The sequence below is a fragment of the Protopterus annectens genome, chromosome 2.part1, assembly GCF_019279795.1.
Source record: "Protopterus annectens isolate FY-2018-M chromosome 2.part1, PAN1.0, whole genome shotgun sequence".
NCBI classification, from domain to species: Eukaryota; Metazoa; Chordata; order Ceratodontiformes; family Protopteridae; genus Protopterus; species Protopterus annectens.
This window is the reverse complement of record NC_056729.1, coordinates 45,918,364-45,938,810: the sequence shown is the minus strand read 5'-3', so window position 1 is coordinate 45,938,810 and position 20,447 is coordinate 45,918,364. Positions and strand designations below refer to the sequence as shown.

The 20,447-nt window shown below is 40.7% G+C and overlaps 1 protein-coding gene across 2 annotated transcripts in view; it reads left to right on the top strand.

The window, feature by feature from the left end:
• The window catches only part of LOC122793959 (alpha-2-macroglobulin-like protein 1), a 621,161-nt gene that overhangs the window by 287,953 nt on the left and 312,761 nt on the right, over nt 1-20,447 (top strand). For both annotated transcript variants that reach the window (XM_044062013.1, XM_044062014.1), the window contains 3 exons: nt 3,554-3,776; nt 4,894-5,020; nt 17,499-17,620. In XM_044062013.1, coding sequence (XP_043917948.1) covers nt 3,554-3,776; nt 4,894-5,020; nt 17,499-17,620 — 472 coding nt within the window. The remainder of the gene's footprint in view (nt 1-3,553; nt 3,777-4,893; nt 5,021-17,498; nt 17,621-20,447) is intronic.

Sequence of the window (20,447 nt, the reverse complement as noted above, 5' to 3'; positions counted from 1 at the left end):
AGAATCTTACATGTATATTTGGTGATGGGAACTTTAGTTCTGACATTTAGGAGCTGCATAGTGAAAAGTTCTTTGCCAGATCAGTGGCAGGTTTGTAAAATTTCGAAGGAATTCAGTTAGAGCAGCAGCCAGTTTGTAGGCTTTCAGTTGGGTATCAATCCTGTGGATCCTCATTGGGGGCGTTCATACTATATTCAGGGATTGCTTAATGGCCTACATTGAGTAATATTAATTTAAAGCTGAAGCTTTCTAGTCATTTGGCATGCTTTGCCTCAAGTATTTTTTTTGGTGTTAAGTCACATTAGAAGTAGATGTGCCAGGCTTTTTCCCCACTCACTGCATACTTTCCAGCTGATAAGCTGCTGTTCTGCTCTTGCTACCAACTTTTGACTCTCAGTTACAGGCAGTTTAGGTAAGGGATTGGTAAACCTGGATCCAGACCTTCTAGCAGCATCTAGTAAACTATCATGGGATTTGGCACTACCCTAGCATGCTTAATTAATCTGCTTTCCTATCACTGCATACCCCCAACACTATGGGGGTGTTGAATTGCAGGCAGCCTTTCCCTGGGGGATTGTTTTGACTGGCTTTCACTGTGCTTGTATAGCAGTCCATTTGTTCTATGAATAAGCTTCTCTAAGTTTGTCTAATAGGTCTCTTATGCATGTTTGACAAGTTTCATGGCAATCTAATTTTTGTCTTCGTACTGTAGTATATCCTGTGCTTGGTCTACATAACTCAATTGGATTTGCAAAAGCTAATGGCAATTGGGGTCCCTTAAGACACAAATTGTGAATGTTCCCAGGTTCCTGTTTTCAGTTTGATCACTTCTAGCACTCATTTTATGTACATTGAGTATTGGCTAACTTTTTGGCTCTTTCTCCTTTTTGTTAATTTTGTGCACTGTTTTCTTTTGGTCTTTAACTGTCAGCATTTTTACTTGGAGGCTACATTCAATAGCTCCTGATTCATGAATAATCCATTCTTCAGCAAAATAAAAAAAAAAGTAGCCTGTATCTAATGAAGGAATAAACTATTTGCCCCAGTGGCTAACTTCACTAAATTTTGTAGCAAGGCACTGACTACACAAGTCCCCCCCCCCCCATTCTTCCCTAGTTAAATTCATGCTTGTGGTTTATGCAAATCATGGAGTGCATGTTTATGGCTATTGGGCATGCTTGTGTGTGCACCTACATCTGTTTGCATAAAGCTGCAAATCCAGGCAGCGAAGATGCATAAAACCGGTTTCAACTGTAGTTTGTCTTGTATGTACAGTGCGAGTAGGAGCACAAAGACCAGTCATATGGAGGCAAACTTGCAGGCTTAAAAATTGGAGAGAAATGGGAGAAAGTAAAGATGAAAACTCTGCTAACACAGTCAGAACTGAATCAGCCATTTAAAGACCGGTTTTGGTAAAAGGGGAAAATTAGTACTGTGGCCGTGATTTTATGCATAAATCAACTTTCAGGGTATGCAATACCTTTTTAAGCATGGCTTGCTACTGAACAGTTGAATAGCTGGAGTAGGTATTTCCCATCAGTGCAGTACAAAGTTCTAAGTGATTACTAAATCCTTGTTCAGAAGGCAAACCTAATGTATTTGGTATGCTCAATAATTTGTCCAAACTTAGAAGTGGTATCTGTTGCAAGACTATAATTTTTTACTGCAGAAACAATCTGTTCCCTGCCTCCTGCACTGGCATATGCCACCTCCACTTTGCTTTCCTTACAGCATAGCTTCATGCAGCTTAAGGCTTGGCTAATTTACCTGGACCACCCACTTTCTAGGTGAATAGGCACCACTCCACTATACCTTGGCTTCAGGTATAACTTTTCTGGATGCCTTCATGTTGAACTGAGCTATGGATAACACCATTCCCAGATCAAGTAGTGCTGGCCCTTGGCAAACTGAAGTATGGGATGGCATGCATGTATGCACCCTTCATGAAATTCCTAGAAGGGTGCAGTGCTAGAGGGGTATATTGCCTACCACATCAAGGTAAAGTCCTCCCTGGTGTCTGGTACAATTTAAGATGAGCTGACTATTTTTAATCAGTAATGCCTAATGAGTAAATCTGTTAAATGAAGATGTAGAAAGTGGTTTTGGAAATGGGTGCCAGTGACCAACAATCCATTACAGACTTGGAATTCCAAGTTTGAGAAATGAGTGAAGTCTGTTTTTGAGCTAATCATTTCATGAATTCTGATAGCTCAGTTTAAGCTACATCTGCCTTGCAGATGTAATGGTGAATGGTTTAAAATGTAGACGTTGTCTCCAGTATAATGTAAGCCTGTAAATGGTTCAAAAGCACAAGACATCCATGTTCTGTTTCTGCCAGAGATCATTGTCTGCATCTCTTGTCCTTTATAAATAAGGCTTTGACACTTTCACCCTTTACACAACTGAAGGGATTGACCTTCTGTAGGTAAAAGCTTTCCTCTGTTCCACTCTAACTTGTTCTCCTGTTGCCCTTGTGCTTCTGACATCTGCTTCCCATTGTAATTCTGTTATGCACTTCCTCAAATTGCTTCCCATTTTAGTAACATTCCTCAAGCCCAGGGAAATTGGAATTGGGTTTAGTAAATAGGCTTGTGGCCCAAGTACAAGGAAAATGAGTGGACAATCATGACGTCATGCTTTATAAGCTTATTAAAAATGCATTTTTTTGGGGGGTATGTTTAATACAGGAATGTGAAAAGACCTTAATGTATTAATTTCTGGCACCACACACACTGGCCTTATTAATGGACAGCAATACTGTATGCAAACCTGATCTATAGATCCCCAGACTTGTAAAAATCTGAAAAGCCTTTGGTCAAAAAGCCATGCTCTTTGGATGTATCATGTCCAATAAATGCCCCATTTAAGAATGGGGAGCCTGCAGCTATATAACAAACTGCCTACAATATTAAAGGAAATGAAGGGGGGAGCATGTTCAGTGGGCCTAGTTCCATTTTGAGCACTCCTACGTCATCCTGGAAGTTGAATAAACCTTTAAAATTGTATTACTAAATTCAGAGTGAGCAAAAGCCACCCAGTACCATGTAAGCGCATTGAAATACTCTAGTTTTGACTACAGCTACTAGGGTTGTGGTTCCACTTGAACTGTGACAGGTAGCTTGTGTTGTGTAAGAGTTCCGAACTTCACATTATGGAGCAAGAGTAGTCTGTACAGGGGAGGGTATTCATGAGGATGTGTAATGGTTCATGATGCAAAATGGCGAATATGCAAGATTGAAAATACTTTTGTACATCCTGAAAACTATGGAGTATAACTTGTTAGGACATCTGCCCCCCAGTTTTACTTGGATGATTTTCTTCTGTTTGCTGCAGTGATGCATACAGCTGTGGTTAAAAGCATGCTGCTTTATGCAGATGCTTAAGGCTGTCCATTTCTCTGGCATCAGCTGAAAATGGGCTCTGCTTATTAACTACTCTGGTTTCATTGGAAATATTAATCTTGAATTAGTGTTGGTTGTGCTGTAACAGCTAGTATGGTTAAGCATGTAATGTTTTAGTAATGTGTGTTTCATCTCCAACTTTACATTCTCAGAGCTAAAGGACTAAACCTCCAAGTAACTGCCCCTGACACAATCACAGAATGGAAAGCAAGCATGTTCTGCACTGGCAGCTCTGGATTTGGTTTAGCAGACCCAGTTTCATTGATCACCTTCAAGCCTTTCTTCATGGAACCGGTCCTGCCCTATTCCATCATAAGGGGAGAGAGCTTTGACTTAAAGGTCAAAGTTTTCAGTTTTCTGGAGGACTGCATCATGGTAAGTAATGGTATAACTAACTAGGGTAAATGAGGGAACTAGTCATTTGTATTGCTTTTGTGATATCAGATGTGCAACTTTGTTTTGGAAAGCTAAAAATACAGTGGAAGTAAAAATGTTAAGGCAATGTAGAAAACTGGCCTGCAATATTTCACTTGCATTTAGTAATTGGTATGTTTAAGTAGTTACTGAAGTAATATGGTATGAGAATAACGGAGTAATACAGTATGGCTATATCTAAATTCAGATTTTTAGGCATGCATTTTGATCTGAGGTATGAATTTGACTATCTGCCATACTGCAAATGAGGATTTGTGAATTTCAGTTCATTTTAAGATTTACAAACCTAAACTGTGAATGTCAACTTACACAAGTATCAGCTGGCACACTTGCAGTAACTTACTGTAGAGGGTAAGTAACACTGTAGTCATTGGATAAACTGTAAAGCTGTTCTGCCATGATTGCAGTTGGAACATAGTTGCTTCATCTGCTCTGCCCAGTTACTCCCTCAGGAGGCTTGTTATATTTGGTGGGAAGACTGGAAAATGAGGAACCTAGCCAGGTTTTCTGTTACTTGTTCAGTACAGCTCTGAAGCCCCTTTTGTTTGTAGTAATTGTTTAAATTTGCTTTACTATGTTGAACTGAAATGCTAACGAGACTCTGAAGCTTATAAAACTGGCCCCATACTAGTACCACTGTATAAATGAAACACAAGTACCATGTTTAACTTTGACCCAGCATAGGAAATTGCAGGTTTAAAATACTATAAATGTAAAATGAATTCTGCATAGTTCTGATATGGTTTTAGATTGTTGCTACACACCTATGACATAGCTGAATCAGAGGCAATCTGATACCTTCACATAAACCCAGTGTGTTAGCATCCCATTGATGACTCCATTCTATCTAAATTGTTACATGTACCAACCATGACATTTCCTAGTCTCTTGCTGCTAGATATAAACCCCACTGACATAACCTGCACCACAGAAATTCCACCACCTATAGTAGTATATGCTCAGGATTAAGAATCTCATGCTGAATGTGTCTGGTGTTAAGGGTAAGTGATGATACTGGTGACACTTCCTGCAATAAAGAGGTGTATTTTCTTGACAGGTACATGTCCACCTTCAACAGTCTAGTGACTTTGACTTTATTCCATGCGAGACTTGTCAGTACACTAGCTGCCTCTGTGAAAATGAAGATGAGATTTTCTTCTGGAACATCATTCCCAAATCATTAGGTAACTGAAATATTTTCTTCGTAATCTAAAAATATGGGGAGGAAAAGTGCATTTTATAGAGAATTGTTTGGGTGTTTTCCCCTAAATGGAGCATTTCAAAAAACTGTTAGCCCAACTGAAGCTGCAAAACTGCCAGACTTCAGTCCCATTAACTGACCATTCAAATGTCCATTGCTGTGTGAAAGGCTGATATTGGTTACTTGTATTAACTACTTTGACCTGAATCCTTTACTAACCAGGCTGCAGAGAAGTGTAACATGAAATTTTAAAGCTGTATTCTAACATTCTAGTCTGACAGTGTTTGAATATTTAGTTTATCACAAAGAAAGCATTTCCTGAAGTGTTATGATCTGTAATCTGGTGCGTGTAGGCAGTGGTTAATTTCTCAAAGTATTAAAGCACCTGCTTAATTTAGTCTTTACTATTCAATTGCTGTTCTTTGCTTCTTTTTAACTTCAAAACTCTTGAAACAGATATGATCTTTCCAAACTGTAATGATGCATTTAACCTTGGTTGCCACACTAGTTCCATGTGTTTAAAATTTTCCCATGCTCCCTCTCTAGGGTCCTCTATGTATTGAGTTCACATTGGAAAATGGTGTTCCTATATAGGAAATTGTTGGTACAAGCTTTACTAAAGTTGTGTAAATTTTGTACATCTTTTCAGAGTATGTTCTGCTTTCCCTACACAAGTAGTCTATACAGATTGCTATGTATACAACTGTGCCACAGTTGGCTGTTGTATTCCTCTGTGGCCGTTGCCCATTATGGGTAGTGTCCCCTAAAACTTTTACAGTAGCATATTTCCATGTCTGAACTCAATCACTGGATTTTTTTCAGCAGTTTTCTGAAATGCATTTTAGGCGCAACTTTTTTTTATAAAAGCATGTGAAATGGGAGGTATGAACATATAAGTTGGCCATATTTTTTCTTGGTGTGAATTCTGAGTTTAAACCTCAGCTTTCAATTCTGTGCACTTTCAGCTTATTCACCAGTTTTGTTTAAAGCATCCTCACCCCCCCCCCCCCAAATGGTTTGAACTATTCTTTGGATATCTGTTCCCTTGACTTTGGTTAACTGTTCAGGGTTAACACCTTCATACCTCTCAACCTCAGAGCAAGAAATCTCAGCAAAGACTTTAAAAGTGGGACAATATTTAAGTGCTGCTCACTGTTCACAGAATAACAGGTCTTGCTTTAGCATGAATTGGGTATGAAGTCAAACTCTTAACATCTCATTTTCTAACTTCATTAATACTTTGCTATTTGCCAGAAAACCACAAGTTTATGAAAAACCAAAAATAAGGCAAACCTCTGGAGATTCTGTGAATCTATACAGTTGGGAGGTACGAACACCTCTGAACATTTCCCATAAAAATGCATCTCGCTTTTGAACCGTTCATTACCAGATATCATTCTGGCCAGTCTGCCCTTTTATGAAAATCATTTTAGAAAAATGGGATGGTTACTCATGTAAATAAGTTGGAAGAGCACTCTTCTTTACGTTTTGGACTTAAAGCCACTTGTACTTTTAATCGCACATCTAGGTAATCCAGACTGATAGCTGGTTGAAACTTAGGCTTGGAATGGCAAATGATCAATTGGCAACTAACTGCAAAATAGATTTTAATACCATCTCAGGTCAGCACTGCAATGGGGAAAGAGCAAATTCCCCTATTTCCACTATACCTCTATCTTGTACAAAATGGGCCACACATACAATCTGCTAATTTTTGGTTGTGTTGGCAGCATCGGTTGGTTCAGTACAAGTGCTGCTGTTGTGCATTGGCTCAGAGCACATCTGGGTATTATGCAAATTCTTGACATAGCTAAAGAATGCCTTATGGTTATCTTAAGCATCTGTAGCAATTTTGTTTTCATACATACCTTTGGAGGATTTGATGAGGTATCTGTATTTTGTTGAGACTTGCAAGATAATTTTTCCAGTCTTGGGACTTTACCCTTTTCTGCAACAGTTTTTTTTTCCTTCTGTTGTAGCGTTTAATGGCAGGGGACCATCAGATTGGCTTCCTTTTTATGGGAGTGGGGCAGGATTTTGGTTCTGTTTGGTATGGCCTGATCCATGCACTTGTGTAAATGCTCAAACAGCTCCTTGGTGTATGATTCAGCAGCCAAACACCCATTCCCCATTTGCATGGATAACGAAGTTTGACACTTCTGTCTTTAGAAGCTCGAAATTGGCTTTGGAGAAGTTCTTCACTGTGGTATCCTTCAGGAGGGGTGAGGGTGGGATTTGGATATCAACTGTGTAACTTGTGGTCTGATCTAACCAGGGAGGAGTTGATTACTGGTGTAGAGCATCTGTCCCCCATGTTTGAAATGACCAGGTAGTGTTTCTACCTCTGGTAGGGGTGAGAATGAGTTGGTCCAGTGTGTTGGAATTAATGAATTCCAGAAAACAATGGGTGAATGAGTTGGAACAGTAATTTTCCCAGCTAATGGAGGTGGTAGTTGCTGTCTCCCAGTGTAACAGTATTGGGTTGAATCGTAATGCTTTCTAGAGTGTTCAGGAATGCGGAGGAGGAGTCTTGGGACATTGTGGGGGATCTATAGCAGGCTACAGCCTGGATTGCAGTTTTTTATCCAGTTTTGTACCTGTAGTATCTCTAGTTGCCCAGCATAATGCAGTCTGGAGGTGTCTGTATCCTTTATGAAGATTGATACACCACTGCTTTTGGGACATCTGTTCACACCTCCTTTAGGGCTACTCGAGAGTGCATTTTGAGATTTAGGCTTCTAGCATTGAGTAGCATAACCCTTGGGTTGCATTTGCTTGCAGTTATGCTGGTAAGTTTGCCTTGAGGGCATTGCCTAAAAAAGGCAGTATGGGGGTGGCAAGAGCCTTTGCCAATATCTGGAATCCTGGGGGTGACGGATGCAGGCCATCTCTGGCAAAGCATCGAGGTCTGTCATTTCATCCCAGGCAGACAGATACTGGATCCCCTTTGACACCAGAAACTTGGCCAATTGTTGGTCCATTTTCTGCTTGTACTGCAGTATCATTCTAAGCGATGGTAGGATGATACTCGGGGCTAGGGTCATATCTGCCTGGGCTACAAAATCCAAGAGCTCCATGTCACTTTTTTATGTAGCCCAGGGAGGTACATCTTGGGTCGTTCACACCAACATGGACAATGACAGTCATATTTGTACTTGTGGAGAGACCCAAGTGCATGCTTTGTGGTGAATCCTGGCACCAGAGTGGCAGATGACCGTAACTTTCTCCTTATTCAACCTAGTGAGTGGGATGTCAGTGTGACTTACTATTGAGTCCCCTATGACTAGTGTATTGGGTAAAATGTTTTGCCATAGGGGCTTAAGCTGAGTGGCACACTGTGGGCTGTGTCTTGGATTGTTTGGATGAGATGGTTGCTTGCATTTCTGCCTCTGAGGTCTTCGTTGTTTGGGCATATTTTTGACAGCCTCTGCAAAAGTGGGTGTTACTATGCGTAGTGTGTGATCGAGGGAGCTGTGTTCTATGTGGTGTGATGTAGAAGTTAACTTTATACTCCTGACTGGCTAGCCCAGTCTAGGTTTGTGTGTGGTCTCTAGTTTGGTTATGTATATGCATCTATCCCAAGTGGATGTGTTTGGAGGTAGGAGAGGGTAGTCTGTGTACGAGGAAATTGCTGCATTGCCTCATGATGCCCAGGTTCACCAGGTTAATAGGAGAAAGTGTAGGAAACTGACCTTTAGACATGCCTGGATAGGTGCTTAGTTATCAAGTACTGGAGCTGTTTTATTCCCTTTATTGGATGGCTTTAGTGCTGGTACCAGTTGGCATGCTTACAATGACAGCTGCAATAGGTTCTGAGCAAGTGCTGGGTTTGGAGGTCTGATTTCAGTGATCAGAGATGAAAGCTAGCAAGATCTAGGGGAAAATTTGAAGAGCAGACTTTAAGGCACCAGTAATAGTTGAGGTAAGATGAAAGTGTTTATCCTAAACACTGCAGTGTGCACTAGAGAAGTTTGATGTGAAAGTAGGTAACTTAGGTTTTACCAATCTAAAAAGTTTTAGTGGAGTCACTATTTTTAAAATGGCAAGATTGAAAGGGGGTGGTCACTTTTTTGTATTCTATTTAATACAGTAGGATGGCCAATAAATTTTAAATAGGGGGAGTGATTTCACAATGATTTTTCTGCTTGCTCGCACCAGCCAGTAAAAGCAGAGAGGAAATGAGATGTAGGGTCAAATTAACATAAGGGGCAGGCAGACTGTTTATAAGAGCACGATGCCAACAGAGGGTGAGGGTGGGAAAAATTTGTCTGACTCACAAGACAGCTGTGGTCTCAAAGTTTTAATATGCAGTTAAAAAGCAGAATACAAGTAAAACAGTGTAAAGAAAACCAATCACAGTATACAAAATAGAAAAACGCAAAGTAATGCAGAATACAACAAATAAAAAGCAAACTAATCTTTCCCTCACAGAAAACTGTAGCAGAGTCTGGCAGGTAGATTAGTTCTAGCATTGTCTAGGAAACACTAGTGTAAAATGAAGTAACTGAACTTTGTTCATCCCAGCTCCTGGCAGGGGAGATGCTGATTGCCTATTATCTCCTTAATGTCAAAGTTCAGGGAAGATGTCCTTCCATATCACTGTTGCAATACTCGATCTCTTGCCAAGAATAGACTGGACAGTATACCAAAGCCTTTGGTACTTTACAGGTGCTGTACATCACTTGTATGCTCCATGTACAAGGCGTATGGCCTAAAGGCAACGTATGGACATGCACAGTTTCTTTGCCACCTTTGAACGCCTTCTGTGCAGATACAGACATTTTTCCAATTAGTTCCCCAGTGCGGTTTTCACATTTGTCCTTTAGTATTGCTTTTTCATGTCATCCAGAAAGGGAAAATGTGTGTGCATGGCAGATTCCCCATAGAGTAGCAGAACCAGTGTCTCTTCTGTTTGGGTGCTTCCCATGGCCATACACAGTGCTTTCTGCCAGGTTTTTGTCCCAAAGACCATAATATAGTGTTCTTGTCTATTCACCTTGAAAACCAGTGTCTTAATCTGTTGTCTGAAACTGCTTTGGCAGTTGTGTCCCAGGAGTCTGCTATCTGCCAAGAAAATGGCCAAAAAACTTAGGCTTGATATGGTTGCTGTTCAGAATCCCCCTTGAGGCTAGTGAAAGCCCGGAGGATCTTCCAGTGCTTGCTTCAGATTCCTGTGCTATAACCTTGTCCGAAAATGGGATGGGTTCAATTTTCTGCACATCCTATGAGGCTTTACAAATATCTGCTCAAGAAGTTGAGGGGTAACATCTGAATTTATATCCAAGGGGATTCCACAGACTTCAGTGAGTGAGAAGATTCCCAAGATGCTTAATGTCACCAAGGCTCTGATCCCTAGTGTTTTGTGTAGATGTCCTCCAGAAAAAGGAAAACCAGGCACATTTCCCCTGCCATTAAGGATCCCTAGCAGAAATGACAGGATTTTACTTGGGGGTGGGGGTTATGCTTTAATGGCTTTAAAGCCACCTAAAGGGATTTCTTTGCTTTGACCCTCCCTAGTATTCATTCCTCTTATAAGACCTAGGGAAACTTGATTCCTCTGGCAAGCAGGATCCTGGTAAGAGTCCATAGGGTTACTCTTGCATCCCTTAACCCTTGGACTATGGTTCAGCAGAGGGGGATTCTTGGCCCAGGTTCACTTTTTTTTTTTTTTTAGAGCAGCTTTGCTTTGGGGATTGCTGTTGACCATATGATGGAATTGAAGTGGGATTGTCCTAAAGTTACTGATATCCAGAAAAGTTGAGCTTCTTTTAGATGGAGACTTCTAAACCTTCCATTCCCCCTGTTTTGACTGCTGCCCTGGATAATTTTTCACCCACTTCTGTGGTCTGCTGACTCTCAGCCCCCAAAATCCTGGCAGATTTTACAAGGTGCCTGATGAATGTAAATTTCTATATAAATGCCTTTCTGCTGAACCTTCTGTAACATCTTCTGACTAGCCGTCAAGCTGTTCTCTACTAAGATGTTTCCTTCGCACAAGGATAGGGTCATGGAGAGGATGGGCAGGAAGGTTTAGACCCCTGCCACCTTATCTTTTAGGGTCATTAACTACCACAGGTATATGTTTTGCCCCGTGTCTCACGTAATTTGACTGACAGGAAGGCGTCTGCCCTTTCCTTGTTGGGTTCCATTATTGGAGTTTCCTGCCACTAAATACAGTTGCTTCCTCCAAGGCTGTTGCCTTTGGCTCTTTTGAGGCCTTAATCATGACTGTCTTCAGGCTTTGCTCAATGACATTAAGGCCAAACTACTGGAAACTCCTTCATATGCTTCTGGTGATGCTGATGACTATTCTCTCCAGGATAGGGGCAAGGCCTAGCAGGAGTTGAAATTTTTTTTTCAAGGGATTACCCTTTCAAATCTGCTTTTGTTTGCAGGCAGTTTCTTGTAACACCTAAAGGTAAAAGTTCTAATGTGTGCCCCCTGCCAAGCCTGCTCAAACAGCTAATTCCTTGAAATGTATTTTAACTGTTCTGTTTGACTGTTTGCTTTCCCCTTTCCCTCAGCCAGGTTCTCCATGTTCCTTCCAAATTGGCCGAACCCAAGAGTCTGATTTTTTTATTCATTATTTTGCACAGTATTTCATGGTTTGGAAATGTTTTTTTTTTTGGGGGGGGGGGTCACTCAGCCTCCTTTAATAGTCCCCCCCCAAGAGGTACTTCACTCTTTGGTCCAGGGCAACATTCAAGCTGTACCCCCTGCCCAGGTGGGGAGGGCTTTTTATTTCCAGGCAGGAGGGCACTTGGAGCCCAGTTCTGGACCTTTCCCAGCTTAATTTAAGTACTTCCTTTTGGATGTGTTCTAACTTTTTTCCTCTTCCTGAGGCCTTTGTCCGGATCTGAAGGATACCTGCTTCCTATCTCCATCCCCTTTTCAGGAAATTGTGTTCCTTGCATCTTCAATTCTCTACTTTGCCCTTTGGGCTCTCTACTGCCCTAAGTGTATTTAACTGCCTTGCTCCTATTGCCTTTTGAAGGATTAGATGAGTTTGGATCTTTCCTTATCTGGATTATCTCATTCGAGCTTCTTCCCCTGAGACACTGCTTCAAGATCTTCAGTTTACTATCTTCCTGTTGCAGAGGCTGGGGATCCTCATAAACTCTGTTCTGACCTACTCCTAAGGATATTTTCATTGGTTACATGATCCAGGCCATCTCCATGCTGGCATCTTTGCTTGCCACCAAGGCCCTGTTTCTTATGGTCTTTCCTGTTTTCTGGAGTCTCACTGCCATGGATTTTCTATAGGGTTCTTGGTTTCATGGCCTCTACCATTCCCATGCTGCTTCTGGTCAGGTTCCATATCAAAGCTGCAGTGGTATGATTGGTATCAAGTGCAGTGTGGCTTCAACATTGGCACCCCCCCAGACATCCCAGTTCCCCTCTTCCTTTGTCTGAAGCTTCTGTGGAGGATTCATAATCTTTCTCAACCATGTGCTTTCTTTCCAAAGTTCAGCCCTGACTTGAGCTGTTTAGAGATGCCTGACAGGTTGGGGGCCTCCTTCAGGTCTTTCAAGGTTCAGGGTCTCTGGCCTCTGCTTCAGAGTTAGAACATGAGCATCCTGCTTCTGGCTCTTCATTCCAAGGGGATAGACACCAATTCCATCCTCGAGGCTGTTACTTGGTCTTCTGTTCATAACTTCACTAAGCATTACAAGTTCTATGTTTCCAGGGCTGTCCTGCATGGGTTTCTGGAGGACTCTTCATTGCTGTTGTCCTCCCAGGGTTCCTCTTAATGTTATTCTCCCTTTAGTTATGAATACTGCAACCGTGATGGAAGGACATAGTACAGTTGTGCAACATCTTACCATAACAGTAGGTGTCCTCTTCACTGCTGCAGTATTTGTTCCCTCCTTCCTGACCCTGTGCTCTAGCCTGTACATTTTTGCCCTCTTGGCTGAGGGGCTCTTCTCCCTTTTCTCCTGAATGTACATGTTCTTGTCTGTGGACATTCAGTTCCTCCTGGGGCTTTTTCAGTTCTGAGTCCGTATGTTGCCTTTATGCCCTACACATTGTGTGAGGAGCGTACATGTGTTTGGTGCCTGCAAGTACTAAATTGTTTGGTATACTGTAACTTTCCTTAGATTTCTTAAGTTATGAATACTTCAGCAGTGAAGAGAAGGACATTAACTTGCAGTAAGATTTTACACAACTGTTCTTTAAGGCAGAGTTTGGATGTCCCATATACCTCCCATTTCATGAACGGAGCAAGCAGGACATGTGTTTGAAACTGCAACTTCCTCACTAGGTGGCTCCCTGCTTGCACGAAGCTGAAATGGTCAGGGTGAGGTTGGAAGAGCCAGATGTGGTACCCTGTTCCAAGAAGGCATTGAGGCTCTTCAGCCTTTCAGGGACTAGTTATTTGAGGTAGACTCTACTACTGCTGCTATGGCTGCCGTTTAGGAAGTCTCCCCAGTCATCCTGTCAATCGTGCAGATTAGTACAGTGTGTTAAACCAGTGGTGATGAGTGCTCGTACATCCCTCACATTGACATTGAGGGTATTTGCTTGGTTCTTCACTGGCTGCTGATCAGTGTCAGTCCTTGCAGAATTTTTGTTAAAGTTCAAAAGTTAATCCCAGAATTCAAGTCTTCTGTTTCAAACTTCAGTACACTTGCCCAATGCAATCAGGGTGCTGCTAGGCATGAGTTGTTGGCATAACTTCATGCTTTATAAGCTTTCCTAGAGCATCTTTTTAAGGCTTTATCTGATGGACCCACCATATTTGGACAAGCGCTTCTTGACTGAATTCTAAGGTGTAGTACACCTTTTTTCAGGGGTACAAGAGTCCATCAGCTATGGTATTGGCAACAGTGGCAATAGAGCTGGAAAAAAAAATCTAGGAGAAATGTTTAATAGATGCCAGGCCAAGTAAACTTGGCAGAAGTGGGTATATGGCATTTCTTGGCAGTCTGAGGTTATCCAAGTTTAACTTGAGAACTAAGTCTGTTTCTTGACTTGATATGAATCTTGTCATTGTTAACAAATTCACAATACTAACAGCTCCATTTTTCCACAGCATTCCCCTCCCTAATTTTACCATTGCTAAAAACTGCACTGTGGTAAGTTTTAAGCCTAATCGAGATCAAGGGGTCCACCTCACTAGGAGAGACTTGGTTATTACAAAGAAGGGAAACTTTGGACTGAATAAGGAACCTAAAGTGCATTCTTGCATTCTCAAGCAGGATGGTAATGCAGTCTGTCTATCCATATCTGTAAGGAGATTGCATGGGCACATTCCTCCATGTAAATCTCCCCATCTAGGTGGCCAAGGAGTATACAAGGGTACATGTGCTTCTGTATAGAAACTGGTCCTCTTCAGTTCATGATTTGGTCTTGCCTTGGCAACCTGGCTGCTGACAAAGTACATGTCCATCTGCAGTGAACCAACTCCTTTAAGGAGTTTCCATGTCCGGCTCTTAACTACACCATCAGATTAGTTGCAGCTTAAAGGGCTTTACTCTTTCTAATTCTTTGGAGTTAAAGCACTGCAAAACTAAGTCCTCACACAAACCTAAGCTTTACAGGATTTACTCTAGACACAAGTTAATTTTCCTTCAGACAGTGTTCTTTTCTTACTGTATTCCAGGTTCTTTATCCTTTATTCATAATGGCTGAGTTGCAGACCTTGGCCCAGTAGTTGCTGTATTGCTTGTCTGCTGGGAATTCCTTTTTCATGGTCTTGGGTGCAGACCACGATAACTGGGTGCAGACCACAATAACTGGTAAGCCTTCTCCAGACCTTCACTCCCTTTACTAGATTCGACAGCTATGCAGATTGATAATGTCCAGGGTTTTTCAGAGCACCCAAGGTGGTATTAGATTTCTAGGCAAGGCCAGGATTTATAGTAGGAAAATGTAAGTTTTGGTTTGGTATTTTTGGTTACTTCAAGGGGTTAGACTTCTACTGCTCTGGTTGCTGCAGTTTAGTATTTCCCAGATTTTTTATGCACACCTAATACCTTCTATAAAACTTCACTTTTACACTGCAAAGGTTTGCAAAGTTGAAGTTGCTTATCTGACTTGTCAGTGATACTGTAGCTCTTTCTGTTTTAGAAAACATGACCCATCCTTTTGACCCTGCTGCTAAAGTGGATGTTAAATGTATATCTTGACTTTCTTGTAGCCATAGCTTCTATGAACATAGGTGGTCTTGTGAAGCTTCCTAGTCTTGTGTAGAGCACTGCTGCAAAAAATGTAGGTTAGAATAGTCGCTCCCACAGCCATTGTGAACCTTTGCTTTAGCTCATCACTAGTGACATCCTGACCACCATTCAAAAATGGTGAGGATTGTCTGGACCTCATGGCTTCACTGTCTTTTCTGGTAAGATACAAGCTGGCTAAAGTCTTCAGGGCTATGACTTACAAATAAGTATACTCCCATGATCTTGTATGGGGTTATAAGTTTGGCTCTCTGGCCTACTGGCCATAATTCCAGATACAGAAGTTGTGTAGTTACCATAATTCTGGATGAGGTATTCTTGTCAGCATACATACCTTCATTCCCATGTGTTATGGTGGAAGTAGCTTTAATTCTGATAGATATTATAGAATGGAGCATCATGAACAAAACTGAGTACACTAGCTGGCAGTGTTAGAAAGGGAGAGGTTAGTATCGTTTTTACATGTTGGGCTGACAACCTACAGTTTCAGACCCATTCATACTGCTTGATGACCCGATTTTTTTTTTTTTAATTTTTTCATTATGGTACATTGTTTCAGTTGCAGTCAGTTATGGATGATGTAGAATGCAGTGTATAAAAGTTGACTAAATGTGTACCCTTTGCATGTTCCTTACATGCTGATTCAATAAAAGGGCACTGAGGCATCTTTTAATGGAAGAGTAAACTTGGAAGCAAGGGGTTTGCAATGAGGTATCTGTACAGGACATTAAAAGTCCAGGTAATGAAGGTTTGACACTGCACAACTACATAGTGGAGCATTTTGAGAACTTGCAAGCTGATTTATTATGTACAGTCACTGTTATGACTCGTGGTCTGGCAAGTGATTTTTAAAAATAGCATGCAAGTTCATGGCTTCCAGAATATAATAATGGCATACTAAGTCATGAATTCTAGAGCTAAAATCCTTCATTCACACCACTGTCCAGAGTAACAGTAGGCTGCTTTGGTTGTGTTTTGTGGGCTGATTTTGATGCTTTTACTTGGAATTTGAGTCCATAAATCTGTACGCGCAACTTGTGCATGGAAGAAAATGAAATTCCTTGATGTATGAATTGCACACCAAAACGTTTAAGCAAAGTGCAAATTCACAATTAGAGGTAACGTGAACAAATGCCACAAGTTGAATGCATGGTTGAACTCTTGTTGGATTGGGAATGCCAAAATGTAAACATTTGACACTAACCAACTTATACTATCCTAGTATATTAACATGTGCTTCAGATTTTGAACACTTTTCCAACATTGTCTGCATATAATCTAGCCATAATTAACTCCTTATGCTATTGGCCAGTTTGTGCAAGGGATCAGCAGAGACTTAACTTTTTCCACTTTCTCCTGCTTCGGTCATACTGCTTGCATGTATGACTCTTAAAATGAGCTACAAACAGGCTGTGTAGTTGCCATTCACAGGCAGGCAAGACTCCAAGCCTTATTGGGTAATATAGGCTGGTAGCATAACTACGGAACATATGTCAATAAATAGTGGCTTAGAGAGTGCTTCGTATAGGTAGCTTTGCTAAGCTGTATAGTAAATTGGCACCAATTTTCAGACTATGAAATCACCAGTGGCAGTTGGTATGGAGGATTAAGGTTCAGCTGCTAAACTGTAGACCACAGGGAACTGCTGGTTTATTCTCAAACCACCGTTGCCTGTGTGACCAAGTCCCTTAATTGGCCAGTGCTCCCAGGCAGAATCTAAAAATAGTTTTATAGGGTTCTGATTTTTTTTTTCTTTGGTTGCTGACCTGAATTAGTAAATCAAGGAATAATATCTAGACAATGGAGTGGAACTTTCCACTAGTTGGTAGGGGATTGATGAAAGTAACCTTTGAGTCTGGGATCAGGTGCCAGAGGGCCCACCACACAAAGGCGGAAAGTGGTTTTGGAGGTATACCTTAAATACCAGACCTGTAGTAAGACAAATGGATGGTCAGTCCTGATGCAAGCTCAGAATCCTTGCTCAGTTCCCCAGCTCAGTACTAGACAAAAAGATTAGCTAATAGGTTTTCTACCAAGCGTCCATACAAGTGGCTAAAGCAAGGCTACAGTGAGGAGGCAATGCAAATTAAATGGGATGCTGGGAAAGTATACAAGTCAACTAAATTTTTCCATACTTGCAAGTACACAGATTCTGTGGCTTTTTGAATAGTCAATAGGAATCTTAGTCTGACATATCTTGCCTACGCATTCACCTTAAAACATGATTATAATTTGTTCAAGATGTGCAAGAAGCAAGTTTTTTGAAATACTTTTTCTTTCCAGGTGCAATAAATTTTACACTGCATGCTGAGGCCTTAGAAACAACAGAGCTTTGCAGTGGCATCATTCCAATTGTTCCCACATCTGGCAAAAGCGATACAGTGATCAAGTCTCTCTTGGTGGAGGTAGGTTGCATCAACAAAATGAGGTTGAGTATTAAATGCATGTGAATGTAACTATGAACTACTAAAATCAGTTGGAGGTACACTTCACTATTAATGTTGATGGAGCTGCTTCTCCTCCAGTGGTTTATAAGAGTAGTATTTTGTCCTCTACAATGGCAGAGGTAAATGCTTCCCTTACAGACAAGTTCAAGTCTTGTCTACAGGACAGAGCTGACATGCTAGTGTCAACTATGAGACTAAATAAAATTGACTGTTGCAAAGAAAACTATTGGTATAGTTTGTGCACTGGCAGTGATTCGTTTGTATTGTGTGGTTCCCCCTTGCTCATGTTGCCATGAAGGCTGTTATACAAGCTGAGGGGTGCAGCATGAGCCTACCTGCTGCAAATACAGGAAGTTTGTTTTTAGGCTTTTTATTCAGAGTGGTTCATTGGCATCTGACTTGGGGTTTTGTAGTGGAATCAAATCTCAAGTGCCAAATGCCAAAGGATGCCTCAAACTGCCGTCTGAAATTAGTCACATGCCTGTTTGCTTTAGAAGTGTAGTCTTAAATCCTGTATATACCAGAAAGCACACTAGCTAATTGTGTTCCACTTGGAAAAATATTGCTGCTGTTAGACTAGATGCATGTTACTTCTGAGGAGCAGAGTTTTAAATGCTTGTGTAAAAACAGGCACATTTGGAAATATATAAATGAAGCATGTTAAGGTGGATCTGTCAGACCTGATTGGTTTTGCTGTGATAAAACAAGACATTGTGCCTAATAGAAGCCAAGGTCATGGATACTGCTGAGGCATTAAAATTGTGCAGTAAAATTTACTAATGTATAATGGTAACTTCAACACTGGTCTAAAGACTTCATTCAAGGGAAATAAAAATTTTTGGCCATAATTAAAAAGCACACTTTATGGAAAGAAGTCAGTATATTTGCTCAAGAAACCACTTCAGAGAAGAGGTATATGCTGGGAAAGGACTGGCCTAACTATTTGGGAAATAGAACTCAAGCTGATATCCTCTGTATTTACAAGCATCCAAACAGTTCTAAAAGCTAATAGATGTTCTACAGCTAACTAGCTGTTTTATTCAGTGGGTGATAAAGATCTGCCCAATAATTGGCATAAGATGCATATTTCATCCTGTTTAAGACCATCTTGCATAACTGCCTACCTAAGATAGTCTATTGGCAAGCAAGGTTATGCATATGGCATTGCCTCACAATTGCCATTACCAGGCAGTATTCGTATCCTCGTATGTGAACTGAGGACCACACTTCACTTTGTGTGGAAAAAGCTGCAGTTGAGACTTTTGGCCAAAGTATACTGCCATAAAGCTATTTAAGAAGTGGGACTGGCATAATGAACTGTTAAGGAGACGCTATTGCATAAGAAGTTAGAATTTTCCTAAATTCTGCAGTTTCCTGTTGTAACTAAAACTGCTCATCGTGTGGATATGGAAATCTTAAGTGGAGGTAGCCTTGTATCCAGTGCTTTCAGTCATGACAGAGCATTGAGCTAAATTTGATAAATGTGGTGATTGACTTTTTCAAGTTTATAAGGGCTGCTACATCTGAGGTCTCTGTGCCATTATGAGATTATTTTGAAATTGGTGCACACTAAATATTTTCCATCTTCTGCAGTGGGGGCAGACTCCAGGGTTATATGGGCCTTGTTTGATCTACCTAGTTGTGTGCATTCAATAATTCAAAATTGATTGTAATAAAGCTGCAGGCCATGATGTGATCATGAATTGGGATTTTAAATGTGGGTCAAGTTTTAATGAAAGCTTGCAGAAAACTTAAGAGCTGCTGTAGGTTATATAATCTGTTATCTTGCACTGGAGAAATTGAAATTGTCCATTTTAAACTTGCCTTAAATTTTCCTCAGTTTAAAAACCTAGGTCATGGGACTCTTAGATTCAAAGCTAATTGATAACCAGGTTTAGGCTCTTGAAGCTGGGTTTCAGAATGGCATTTGCTTTGCAGCAAAGTTCTGTTTGGGCCCACATCTCTAATTTGTCTGGCTTGTCCTTTGTTAAAATTTTAGTATTGTAAAAAGATTTTCATACAGAATAACTATTCACTTTTGAGTGCTTTAGATGGATTGCAAATTGGGCCACAGCATGTGATCTAATGTTAAAACTTAAAATAACCAAATGTCATAGTTCAAAGCCATCTTAATGGGCAGCAGTTCAAAGTTGGATTGAAACAAGTGCACTTTAGAATTACACTAGGGCTGTAGTATTTAGGTTACTGCAACAAATTTATAAAATCTACTTTAATAAAGCTAGAGGTGTGATGTGAATTATACCACAGTACAACTTGTAACACAGCAGTAGAAAACTTGCAATATAGGTTTACTAAAAGACTCTGCAGTGTTTGGGAGTGTAAGCCTCTTCTGCATTCTAAAGGACAGTTGGTCCTTAACTTATAAGAATACTTTCCTATTTGAATGCCTATGCTATTCTCTTGAATGGGTGGCTTCCATAGGTGTAAACATTTTGCACAATATTGTGATATATCTAATATTTATGGTATTTTCTGCCTAGCTGGCAGATTGATTGATGGGCAGTCTGTTATCCCTAACATGATCTTGAATGCTTTCATCAATACTTCAGCTGTGCTTGTTCACTTATCTATTGTGCACACTAGCAATTGTGGCTAATATGGGGATATTGTGGAGGAGTGTAGCTCACTTTTTTGTACAACTTTTATCTCTGGTAATTAGCAGCCAGTTGAAACTGAGCTATAAACCAAAACCCACTAAAGAGCTTTGTGTATGCTGGTATGTATGCAGCTAACTCTGTTCATGCAAGTAGGATGCATCTTTGTA